The sequence below is a fragment of the Cervus canadensis genome, chromosome 3 (assembly GCF_019320065.1).
Source record: "Cervus canadensis isolate Bull #8, Minnesota chromosome 3, ASM1932006v1, whole genome shotgun sequence".
In the NCBI taxonomy this organism is placed as follows: domain Eukaryota; kingdom Metazoa; phylum Chordata; class Mammalia; order Artiodactyla; family Cervidae; genus Cervus; species Cervus canadensis.
Genome location: NC_057388.1, coordinates 88,562,953 through 88,575,455, shown reverse-complemented (window position 1 = coordinate 88,575,455; position 12,503 = coordinate 88,562,953). Strand labels below are relative to the sequence as shown.

Below are 12,503 nucleotides of genomic sequence, written 5' to 3'. Positions count from 1 at the left end.
ACAACCTAAGTGTTCTCCCAATATACGACACATTCAGATAATGAATGGATACTAAATAACAGTTAAAATGAAAATTATCTAGCCATATTATCAACATACATAAATTTCAGAAAAATAATACTGAATGAAATAAACACTTTTAGACAAACAATATCAGAGTGATACCATTTATATATAATTTAAAACATGCAAGTGAAAGTGAAGGTCACTCAGTCGTGTCTGACTCTGAGACCCCATGGACCATACATTCTATGGAATTCTCAAGGCCAGAATACTGGAGTGGGTAGCCTTTCCCTCCTCCAGGGGAATCTTCCCGACCCAGGGATCGAACCCAGGTCTCCCACAGTGCAGGCGGATTCTTTACCAGCTGAGCTGCAAGGGAAGCCAAACTATGCAAAAACAATGCTAAATATTGTTTACTGATAGATACACACAAAACAATATGAAAGAAATTTAAGAGAATGATGACGATCAAATTCAGAATAGCGGTTACTTCAGCAGAGGGAGAGAATGAAATAGGATTAGAAAAAGAGGATAACCAGCTACCCTTCCCTCTCCATTTTAAGTAAAGTTCATTATATTCCTCAGAGAACTCAGTGCTTTCGAAATTATTTAACTTGGTTATATGTACCCCTCTTCCTATCACTGGTCTGTAAGGGGCTTTAGGAGCAAGTTCTTGCCTGTCTTGTTTATAGTGTCTATATATACTAATACAAAGTATATAATAATTTCTCGGTAACTGTTGAATGATTAAATCATTTATATCAGTTGGGCCTCAGTTTCCACATCTGCCACATAAGAGGGTTAGATTAAAATTCTTTGCTAATCTTAACACTATGACAATGCAGTACTGTACTATAGCAAAACTACATCTCAAAAACACCTTCCTTCCTATGAAAGAAGTTGACTTGGATTCATTATGTTAGGATGCCCTCTTCTGGGAAGTATAAAAATTTCAAAATATATTTCACAAACATTTTATATGTATTTTGCCACTAAATCTTATTTTTAAATTCACTATTTCAGAAAAATACACTGGATAATGACAGTGTAAGTTTATTTTCATTGCAGCTGTCTTCTTTCACTTAAATACAGCATATACTTTTTTTTTAAAATGTAGTACTTTGGCTATTTCTAATCATTGATTTCCTGTCCATCTTTTCCTAAGTATCTTCAAAGTCAGTGTTCCTTATACAATATTAGATCCATCCAGACAGGGTCTACATGGAGCTTTCCACATAGCGCTAAATGTACAGTGTAAGATCATGGCATCCAGTCCCATCACTTCATGGCAAATAGATGAGGAAACAGTGGAAACAGTGGCTGACTTTATTTTTCTGGGCTCCAAAATCACTGCAGAAGGTGACTGAAGCCATGAAATTAAAAGACACTTACTCCTGGGAAGGAAAGTTATGACCAACCTAGACAGCATATTAAAAAGCAGAGACATTACTTTGCCAACAGTCTGTCTAGTCAAGGTTATGGTTTTTCCAGTGGTCATATATGGATGTGAGAGTTGGACTATAAAGAAAGCTGAGCGCAGAAGAATTGATGCTTTTGAACTGTGGTGTTGGAGAGGACTCTTGAGAGTCGCTTGGATTGCAAGGAGATCCAACCAGTCCATCCTAAAGGAGATCAGTCCTGGGTGTTCTTCGGAAGGACTGATGTTGAAGCTAAATTCCAATACTTTGGCCATCTGATGCAAAGACCTGACTCATTGGAAAAGACCCCGATGCTGGGAAAGATTGAAGGCAGAATGAGAAGGGGACGACAGAGGATGAGATGTTTGGATGGCATCATTGCCTCAATGGACATGGGTTTGAGTGGACTCCAGGAGTTGGTGATGGACAGGGAGGCTTGGCATGCTGCGGTTCATGGGGTCGCAAAGAGTTGGACATGACTGAGTGACTGAACTGAACTGAAATAGTAAAGAGAATGATATAAAATATCACCCAGCTTTAAGTCATTTAGGGGCCCAGAAAATCTCAAAACCTTAAACTGGATTAAGATGATCCAGGATTGCTAGTGCCCAGGCACTGGTAGAAGCAAACAAAAATCCTCTCTAGATGACAATAATATTATTCTAGATCCCAAATTATTCTAATAAACTTCTAAACACACACACATACAGCATTCATCCAAATAGAACCAGAACATGAAGAGAAAAACCAACATAAAGCAAGCTGGATAGAAGAGGGAAAATTAATATTAAGTATGTATGAAACAAAAGTAATAGCACAAGCATATATAACTTCTAAACTAATAAGAAAAAAATGAAAAAATAAAAAACAAAAAAACTTTGCAATCACTCCAAAAAAAAAATCAAAAGGAAAGTAAACAGGACAAGCAGGACAATGAGAAAGCATAGAGTAAACATGATAAATTTAAACCCCAGTGTACCAGCGACTGTATGTGTGATGTATCAGCGATGTATCAGCGATGTATCAATGATTACATTTACTGTGAATGGACTAAATGAGTTAAAAGTAGGTCTTTCTTGGTGGCTAAATCCTTGGTAAAGAATCTGCCTCCAATGCAAGAGACCCAGGTTGGATCCCTGGGTGGGGGAGATCCCCTGGAGAAGGAAATGAAAACCCACTCCAGTCTTCTCGCCTGGGAAATCTCATGGACAGAGGAGCCTGATGAGCTACAGTCCAAGGGGTCGCAAAGAGTCGAATATGACTGAACTGTTGAGTTAAAAGTAAAGAGTATTGGAATGGATGAAAAAGCAAAACCAAAGTTCATATCACTAACAGTATATGCGACTAGAACCTAAGTCTCAGTGTAATTCAGGTACAAGTTGAAAATGCAAGGCTTTAAAAAAAAATCATGAAGATATGATATGAAGATATCTGAGTGCTTGTATCCTTAGCTCTTTCAGATAAGCACAGTACCAGAGTTAAGCCAAAAATGAAGGTATTCCAATCCAAACATTACCTGCAGCAGCCAGATGGGCTGTTACCTCATCAGCCGCTGTGGAGTTAAGTATGTCTGAATCATCGTATGAGGTGTCCTCAGGAGAAGAAGGCGAGTCTTCGTCAGCACTCAGCATACTGTGTTCGGTGTAGGTGGCCACGTGGACCTGCTGAACTTGTTGGGCCACTGCATGAGCTTCTATGGTAGCCATGTGTTCAGTTTGGGTCACTCCGTGTTCCTCCATGAAGATCCACTATTGGAAAAAAAGGTAAGGAACAGGATTCAGCATGTAATACAGGTCAATGCTTAAACTAAGAAATACTTTCCTCAAGGGAAGAGGAACTTCAACAAGCCTGTCATTTTACTATATACCTCACCACACCAAGTCATAGGAAATGGGCAGCATCATTACCGTATGACATAAACATGGTAGAATATTTTCCTTGCATGAAACTATTCTGATGGAAATTCACTGTGCTAGTTTTATGTTTAAAGTCACAAAACAATAAATATCTTTGGTATTATCCATAATGATAAAAAAGATATTTAAAAGGTCCTGGTGACTGGCATTTGACACTGTGGACATAAAAACGGTAAGTAAAATATTTAACAGTTCCTTTGTATTTCAAACACATATAGGAGTTAAACATTTTTTTCCCAAACTGTGATTATTCAACTTGGTTTTTCTGCTTATAAAACTGTGTTTCTCATGCCCTGAGGTGACACAGTAACAGGACTAAGGTTTGCTCACCTACAGACAGCACTTAGGCTCTGTTCCCTCTTTCCCCTGCCCTAACATACAGAGAAGTACACTATCCTTAACAGTTTTTGAAGCATACATACATATGTATGATTTAAAATAAAAACAGGTTCACAATACATGTATTATTCTGTGACAAGATATCTGGACATTTTGACATGTCAGAATATACAGATCTACAGACCTTTCTATGTAGCTGAAGAATACTGCACTGTATTGATGTGCCATAATTATGCAACCAATCACCTACTGATTTACAGGAAAGTGAAAGCATTAGTCACTCAGTTGTATCTGGCTCTTGGCAACCCCATGGACTATAGCCCACCAGGCTCCTCTGTCCATGGGATTCTTCAGGCAAGAACACTGGAGTGGATTGCCATTTCCTTCTCCAGGGGATATTCCTGACTCAGGGATCGAATCCAGGTCTCCCAGGCACATTCTTTACTGTCTGAGCCACCTGGGAAGCAGGTATATATAGGAAGATATATAGGTATATATAGCAGATATATAGGTAGGCAGCTTCCGTATTTTTGCTACTATAAACATCAGTGACGTGAACATCCTTTTATATCAAACTATGCATATCAGTTTCTCAAAAAACTTTCAGAAGAATTACCATATGATCCAGCAATTCCACACTTCTGGGTACTATATATGCTGGGAGAACTGAAAGGAGGTCTGAAAGGGCTTTTTGAACACTGATGTTCACAGCAGCATTATTCACAACGGCCAAAAGGTGGACGCAACTAACTATCCACCAACAGATGAATGGGTAACAACATGTGGACAGACCTCCAGTGAGAAATAAACTTACAAAACTAATTAAAAAATAAAATGAATTTGAACCTTAAAAAACAGTGGACACACAAACAATGGACTGTTAGTCTTAAAAAGGGAGAAATGCAAACTATGAATAGAGGGGATCTTTCTCAACTTGATAAAAAAAAAATCTACAGCTAACATCATACTTAATGGTGAGAAACTAAATAGAATTTTGAAGATTTGAGATACCCCCAGATTTGTACATATCTAAAAATGCAATTTAACGCACCATTTAAGTCATGCAATTAAACATAATACATGAAAGGAAGATACCATTAAAATACTATTTTTCTATCCATTTCACTGTTCTAGTCTGAGACAAACTGCCTAGGGCATTTTAGAATTCTGGGTACTCCAAAATTGTTTTTAAATGATTTGGGATTAGATGGCATCTAAATCCTTTTCAAAAGGATTTGTACGCTATGCACTTGGCATAATGGATTTCAGTTCTTTTCTCCAGAACAGCAGTTCACAGAATAAATCAATCGGGATGTCTGTTTCACAGGCTTGTCACTCCTACCCAGAGCCTCATCTCTTTCTAGGTCTTTCCCCACACCATCCTTCAGCCTCACTAACCTGTCTGCTGACCCTCTGTAAAAAGCAAAGGCAAGACCATTTCAGACTTCTTTGAACCAGAGTGGGATACTTGTAAAGGATGCTTTAAACGGTTTCATAATTTAGTAAGCAAAACAGGCTGTCTAAAGCCCGACATGACTGGCATACACATGCTGCAGGCGACTGTCATACCCCATCCCACTGTCATTTTGAGTGAGGCATTCTAGCTTCCATCCTCAAAAGGTCAGATTCTCTGGAAAGCAGAAAGGATAGGAACTTCTAATAGATAAAAACATTAGATAATATGAAAATTTAAAAATAGCACAGGCTATTACCAGACATTCAGAACTCCTGGACAAGTTACTTAACCTCTAAGCCTCAATTTCAACCTTTTTATTTTTTTTTTAATGATAAAGAAAAGAAAAGTAGTATCTTTGAGGAAAGTAGTACCTTTCCTCGAAAGGAAGTGGGTTAAAGGAGATTTTTCAGATATGGTGAAGAACACATAAAAGCTCAACACTAATTAATTATTATTAGTGCCAGAATTCCTATGTCTTCATGATTCTATCCTTCTTGACACATTACCTGACTAGCCTCTCAAGCACTGGGCCTCAGTTACCTCGTCTTTAAGCTATACATCCATCTCTGAGGATACGGCTTTCTTGCTGCTGCTGCTTAGTCGCTCCAGCCGTGTCTGACTCTGTGCGACCCCATGGACTGCAGCCTGCATGGCCCCTCTGTCCATGGGATTCTCTAGGCAAGAGTACTACAGTGGGTTGCCACCCCCTCCTCCAGGGGATCTTCCCAACCCTGGGACAGAACCAGAGTCTCCTGCATTGCATGCAGATTCTTTACCACTGAGCCACCAGGGAAGCCCCATGGCTTTCTTAACTGCATGCACAAGATTTTGAGTCAAGCATCTAAAAAGACTTTATTATATTAATTCCAGCAACTCAAATACTAGACTCTAAAACATTAACATAAGGAAATTATAGGGAACCAACACCTCTAACATAATTTCATGAGAATGCACAAAACAGAGAATGGACCCGATAGTGATTCCTCTGAATAGATACGAAAAGCAAGATGAAAGGACAGACAACATGTACCTGTGATTTTAAACATCATATCCAAATAAAAAGGCATGTCTATTACCTGGAACCAGTGATGTTCAGTCAATTAATTATACTCCATTTTTAAAAAATCATTCCCCCTCAAAATAACACAACTTGGTAGCAATTTTATTAAAGCCTGTTTCTTAGCCTAGGTCATCACCTGCGGTGCAACATATACTTCATCTGAAGGTTCTTCTTTAACATATAATCTATAAGGGATTGGGGAACTTCCCTGTGCAGAAGACATGGGTTCAATCCCTGGGTCAGGAAGATCCCCTGGAGAAGGAAATGGCAACCCACTCCAGTATCTCGCCTGGGAAATCCCATGGACAGAGGAGCCTGGCTGGCTACAGTCCAGGGGGTTGTAAGAGTCAGACAGACTTACTGACTGAGCACACATGCATAAGGGATTGGAGAATGGGAATTTTAGACAGAGGAGTTCCTGTTTTTGCCACTGTGGACCAGTAGGCATGGGACTAAAGATAATGGAAGAGAACTCAGAAAAACAGATTTTCTGGTTAGAAGCATCCTATTAGTTGCAGTCAACAGTATGTAAGGAGCTACTGGAATTTGGATGAAATGTCCAAGGGCAGTTAAATTTAGTCTAATCCACACATAATGAGATTAAGTGTAGAGTATTAAAAAAAAAAACAAAACCACAACAAAGTTGGAAGAGCAGGCTGAGAAATCCAATCAAGGTATAACTAAAAGTAAGAGAAAGCCTCAGTCTCATCAATAGAATTATCACATCAAAAGAAAAGCTACTAGAACTGCTTGGGGGAAATTCTCAGAGCAAGACTATGTCCACAGACAAAACCAGGACAGAAAAGCAGAGAGGTTCAATTTAATTCATAGACATGTCCAGAATCTAAATTCATGACTAGGACAGAAATTTTACTCAACAAAACAGCCTTTCCCAAAAAAGCCTAAAGCCAAAGATAATAATCTGATTCTTGAGGGACACATGATAATGGATCAAAATTTTACCATAGCAGGAAAAACTTTAAAACAACTGCAACAAGAAAGTCAAAGTGAAAATAGAAACAAGGTAAAATGTGGTTTAATTCTGAGTAATAAATGGAGCTCAAGAAAAGAGGAATCCATTTGACCTTCCTAGGAATATTCTCCTTCAAACAGCCTGAGGGTGTTAATAGGACTTGCAGAGAAGAAGAAAACACACACACACACACACACACACACACACACACAGGGGTGTTAATAGGACTTGCAGAGGAAGAAGAAAACACACACACACACACACACACACACAATCCTCACATCACTGGGGTCTACAAAAAAAAAGAACAAGCCATAGTCATGATGTAGCTTCTTGGCTTTCCATTTTCAGACTCCCACCTATACTTAAAAAATCCAGCAGATTAAATATAACATAAAGTAGAATGTAAAAGTTATGAACCCTGGCAATGTAAAGGCAAAGATCAGGCTGAGAGAGGTAAGGAGACAGGAGAAGGTAGAGAGGTTGGGGAATGGCTGGGAGCGTAAATCCTATCTTTACACAGTGAGGGAACCAGAGTAAGAACAGAGATCTCAGTATCACAATGCAACTCAGAAACAGGGGAAAGGAAAGAAGCAGAGTGAGGTAAAATGCCCCAAGCTTGATAAATCAGGAAAACATAGTACAGGTGTATTTTCTAAAGTTATGGAGGTAATACTGTTTGATAATACTATAAACAAAATAGTTAAAACTATAAACAGAAACAGTTAAAGTAACTGTCTCTTAACAGTGGGACTAGGTGCAGATGAAGAGTGTGGCAAAAGGCCACTGATTTTTTATTATAAAGCTTTCTATTTGAACTTTTATCATAGGAATATATTACTTTGAAAAATGAACCTTAAAAACAAATAACCACAACATAGCCTTCCAAACTGATCATTTTGAAACTTTAAAAATTAAACATGCTAGAGCAAACCATCACTAGAAAAATCAAGTGCCTTTCTCATGCTCAGATCAAGAGAACAGCACAGTTCAAGTTTAGAAAAGTCTTACCTTGAGTAAGGCTAACTGCCTAATTTATGACTGGAATCACATAATATTTTTCATTCCAATGTGGATAAAAATTGTAAATATTCATTAGTAACAACCGAAGAGTCCACATACTGCTTTTATACATATGTGAAAAAACAAGCTTTAACACACAACTTCATAATGCCTTCAGAGTGAGTGGACGGTTTTGTGAAACCTATATTATAAGTTCATGGAAGGCAGGGCCGGGGTACTAAGGTCTCTATGAAAAGCAGCCATCATGATTTGTTTCCTAATAAATGTTTATGGGTAATTGGTTGCACATTATAATTAGTAAAGCTAGACCCAGGCAATTACAGTTTCCATTAATTCTCCTATAATACTGTGCTAGCCATTCATCTCTTCTCTCAACTTCCAAGCCCTCTATACCTGTACTGAAATGCTCTCTAGCCAATTCTGGGCTGGGTTGGTGAAGTTTATTTACCAGCTTCATGTTAGGTTTTACCAAGGAGAGACAACAGGTTAAGATGGGAAGAGGTGAAGAGAAGGGACTGCCTTGCAGTTTTCATTCCTAATTGAGCTGCTCCAATGACCAAGGACAGCCTCATCTCCCAGCTCCAACTGTGCCCCTCTCTCCCTGTTGGCTGAGCACCAACTGCGTGACATCCCACTCGGAGGTGAGATTACCAGCTGTGTGGGGGCCCCTCTGAACTCTTAGGTTCTTCTAGTCTGTTCCCCCAGCCCAAGGGGAGCCGGGGTAGCTGCTTCCCGTGTTACCTGGATTAACTCAGTGTCTGCTTTTGCCCTTCTAGTCTTCCAATGCCTGTGTAAGCAATTCCAGAATAAAATTCACTGAGATACCTCACATGGTTTACAGGTTCTGATGGATACAAAGGGAAGAAAATACGTACCTTTGTGGAAATAACTCAAAAGTGTCAATAAGCAGCAAAATTTTATATTAAGTCAATACAATAAAATGTATTGACATTTTTATACTATCAATTAAGTGATTCGAAGGACATTTTTATAAGGACACCACTATGGTTTGTTTCCATATGCTGATGGAAGCTGAATGCAAAACCTTGAGTTTGATTAATCATTAAAAAGAGGCTAAGTTAAGAGTATAAAATGCCTCAGGAAGAGAAAAATGGGACACGGAAGTGAGAAGGGGGTACAGACAGGAAGAGAAGTAGGAGTTATACAAACACACAAACTTTTATCTGTTTATGAGTCTACCTTCTTACCTGCTCTTTTAATAAAGTATTTAATAAGTTTAACATTCCAGCAAACCTCAAAATCAACATCACAATAATAAATGCCTTTTTATGGCATTTCTGGAAATAATAGTGACAATCACAAAAAGATCTGTCATATTATTCAATAAATATACTGAGCCCAGTGTCTGGACAAAGAACATGTGGTGGGAGTGGCAGCTCTGACCTTTATCTGCCACTCTAACTTCTTGGGCAGACGGACTATACAGACAGACCTATGTATATCTGCTGAAAATCAACAGTAGGCACTAACTATAATTTCCAGTGTGGCTTGCAGATTTAGAGTTTTGTTTTCTTATTATACAACTAGGCCCAAAGAATTCAGTCCAAGAGCATGCCAAGAGTAAGCAAAGCGTCCTCTCCATTCCACCCCATTCCTGCTTGAAAGCTCATCCTCACATCCATAGCAGAGTGGCTAAGAGTACAAACTCTGAAGCCAGAGTACTGAGTTCAAATCTTGCTCTGCCACTCACTATCACCTTAGACAAGTTCCACTTGACTTCTATACCTTAGTTTTACAATCTTTCAGTCAGGGTGATTAATAGAAACTACTTCATAGAATTATTGTAAGGACTAAACGACTTTTTTGGACCAACTTTTATAAAAGGGCTTAAAATGGAACATGGTATATAATAAGTGCTAGTTAAGTGTAACCTATTATTACTAGTATTACTATTCCACATAAAGACAGTTTTATAAAGCATAGAAATGTCAAAGCGAAAGTTACAGGATTTATTTTTACATTGGGAGAAAAGGTGCTTATAAATCACATATTGGGAGCTTGTGATCTAAACAAAGCTGAAACACTAGAGGGCGCCACAACCAAGGAAAAATGTAAGGAAAGCACAGTGAATTTCAAGCCATGCCTGAAATTAAAATTCTTCGACTGGAATAAACATCCTTCTGTATTAAATAGGTGAATCTACTCTACCAAATGCTTCAAAATACATCAACTCTTCTATAGGTTCTAGACAGTACTGCTTTAGAACCTATAGAAGGAGCTGATGTATTGTCCAATAGGAATTTCTGCAATGATGGAAATGTTCTCAATTTACACTGTCCAAAATAATAACAGTCACTAACCACATGTGGTTAACTAACCACATGTGCCTACTGACCACATGAAATGTGACAGTTTTAAATAATTTTAATATAAATAGCTACAAGTGGCTGTGACTACCACAATGAACAGTACAGTTCTTCTACATTCTATTTTTAAGCTTTGAAATGACGTGCTTCTAATCACTGTTAAAGAAATTTCTAATGAAGTAGGTTCATACAATATTTCAAGCACATCCATCCCTTGTGATAATTCAACGCTGCAAAGACTGTCTGCGTTGCTCCCTCACCCTAAAGGTGTTCACAATCAAAAGCAAAGCTTTCTTTTACTCACTACAGAAATTTTGCCTACCCAATTCCCTGACTGTATTTCTTGGACCCTGGGTTAAAAGAGCTTAAAAAAAGAAGGACAAATTGATAACATTAACTTAGAAGGCTTTTTGCCTTTAAGAAAGCCTTTTCCAGGACTTCCCTAGAGGTCTGGTGGTTAAGACTCTGTGCTTCCAATGCAGGGAACACAGGTTCGAACCCTGGTCAGGGAACTAACATCCCACAGGCTGCTCCCAAAAAGACAGTTTTTTTAATAAATAAAAACTTTTTCCTTATAAAAGAAAAAATCATATTCTAGTGATAATCATCACCAAAGGCTAAGGGAGCACTAGAAGAGAGGACTACAAGGACACTGAGCAGGAATCGTGATGGGGGTCAGTCTTCAGCCGGGAGTCTGTCAGGCGCCAGAGTGAAAGAAGGGGGCTGCAGGCTGAGGCACCGGCTGTGAAGGCAGGTGGCACAGCAAGCGGACTGGAGTGAATACCCAGACAGCAGACTCAGGAGGAGTCTGGGGACCAGAGGCACACAGCTTTCAGCTGCCTTCACACCAGATTCTTTCTTTACACTGTAATTTAACCTGCTGAAAACAAAACGATTCTAAGGATAATGCTGACCCACCTGTCAAAGAGGAAAGTCGTCTCCACATTACAGCTTACAACCCTGTGTCTGTCTCAGTGACCTGAGTGAGAAGGTACCTAATGAATGTTGATGACAATGATAAAAAGGATTAGAAAATGCATTCTCAAATATTCAGATGCTTATCAACAGCTACAAATATCAATTAAAAGGAAGTGAGTTGCTGAAGCTATCGCTGGATCAGAAACATGGTGGATAGGAAGGAAGCTTAGTATACCCAGGCATTTTCAAATGGGTTAAGAATGCAGCTGGCTCTTTTTGCAGAAAAATCATGTGTCCACAGCTGCTCCCCAAATTGCCAAAAAATCAAATAAGTAGCTGTCATGTGACGGCAGGATTAGAGGCTGCCTCAATTTCCATTAAGGAGAAATAATATGAATTGCCCCAAGTCCCACCCCTCAGTCTCACCAGCACAAAGGACACTTTTATTCAGATCCTGCTTACTGTGAAATATAGCATTGTTGCCTGGCCGCTTCTGTAGTGGGCCTCGAGTCTGCTGGATTTGCCATTACACAACCAACATTCAGTTAAAGCCGTTTTTTAGATTTTTCAATACATGATTTTTCTTTTGAGATAACTAGGACTTGCTTCTGGATAAAACTGTGAATGTATATGTGTCAATACTATGGATCCAGAAACCTCTGGAATCAACCATTCTCTCATCCACTTCACAAATATTTACTGAATCTTATCGGGTACTCCTAGATTATTTTAACACACTATTTCAAGAAAAACTGGCAATTCTAATTTTAAAAAATTATCATAAAAGTGACACATGTTCTTTTTGGGTAACTGAAAAAACACAAGTCAGAAAAAAAAAGAAAGAAACAGAAATCAACACCAACACCGCCTGAGATAGCCACATTACCAAGTTAACAATTTGGCGTGCATGCTTCTGGGCTTCCCTGGTGGTTTAGGGGTTAAGAATCCGCTTGCCAATACAGGATGTGCAGGTTCAGTCCCTGGATTGGGAAGATCCCCTAGAGAAGGAAATGGCTACTCACGCCAGTATTCTTGTCTGAGAAATCCCACAGACAGAGGAGCCAGCCGGG

At 38.9% G+C, this 12,503-nt stretch overlaps 1 protein-coding gene across 5 annotated transcripts in view; it reads right to left on the bottom strand.

The window, feature by feature from the left end:
• The window catches only part of NRF1 (nuclear respiratory factor 1), a 121,801-nt gene that overhangs the window by 74,054 nt on the left and 35,244 nt on the right, over window positions 1–12,503 (bottom strand). For 3 of the 5 annotated variants that reach the window (XM_043463703.1, XM_043463706.1, XM_043463707.1), the window contains exon 2: window positions 2,938–3,169. In XM_043463703.1, coding sequence (XP_043319638.1) covers window positions 2,938–3,160 — 223 coding nt within the window. In that variant the 5' untranslated portion in view covers window positions 3,161–3,169. Of the gene's footprint in view, window positions 1–2,937; window positions 3,170–11,433; window positions 11,511–12,503 lie in introns of all 5 variants that reach the window. The other 2 variants (XM_043463704.1, XM_043463705.1) reach the window with 2 other exon arrangements.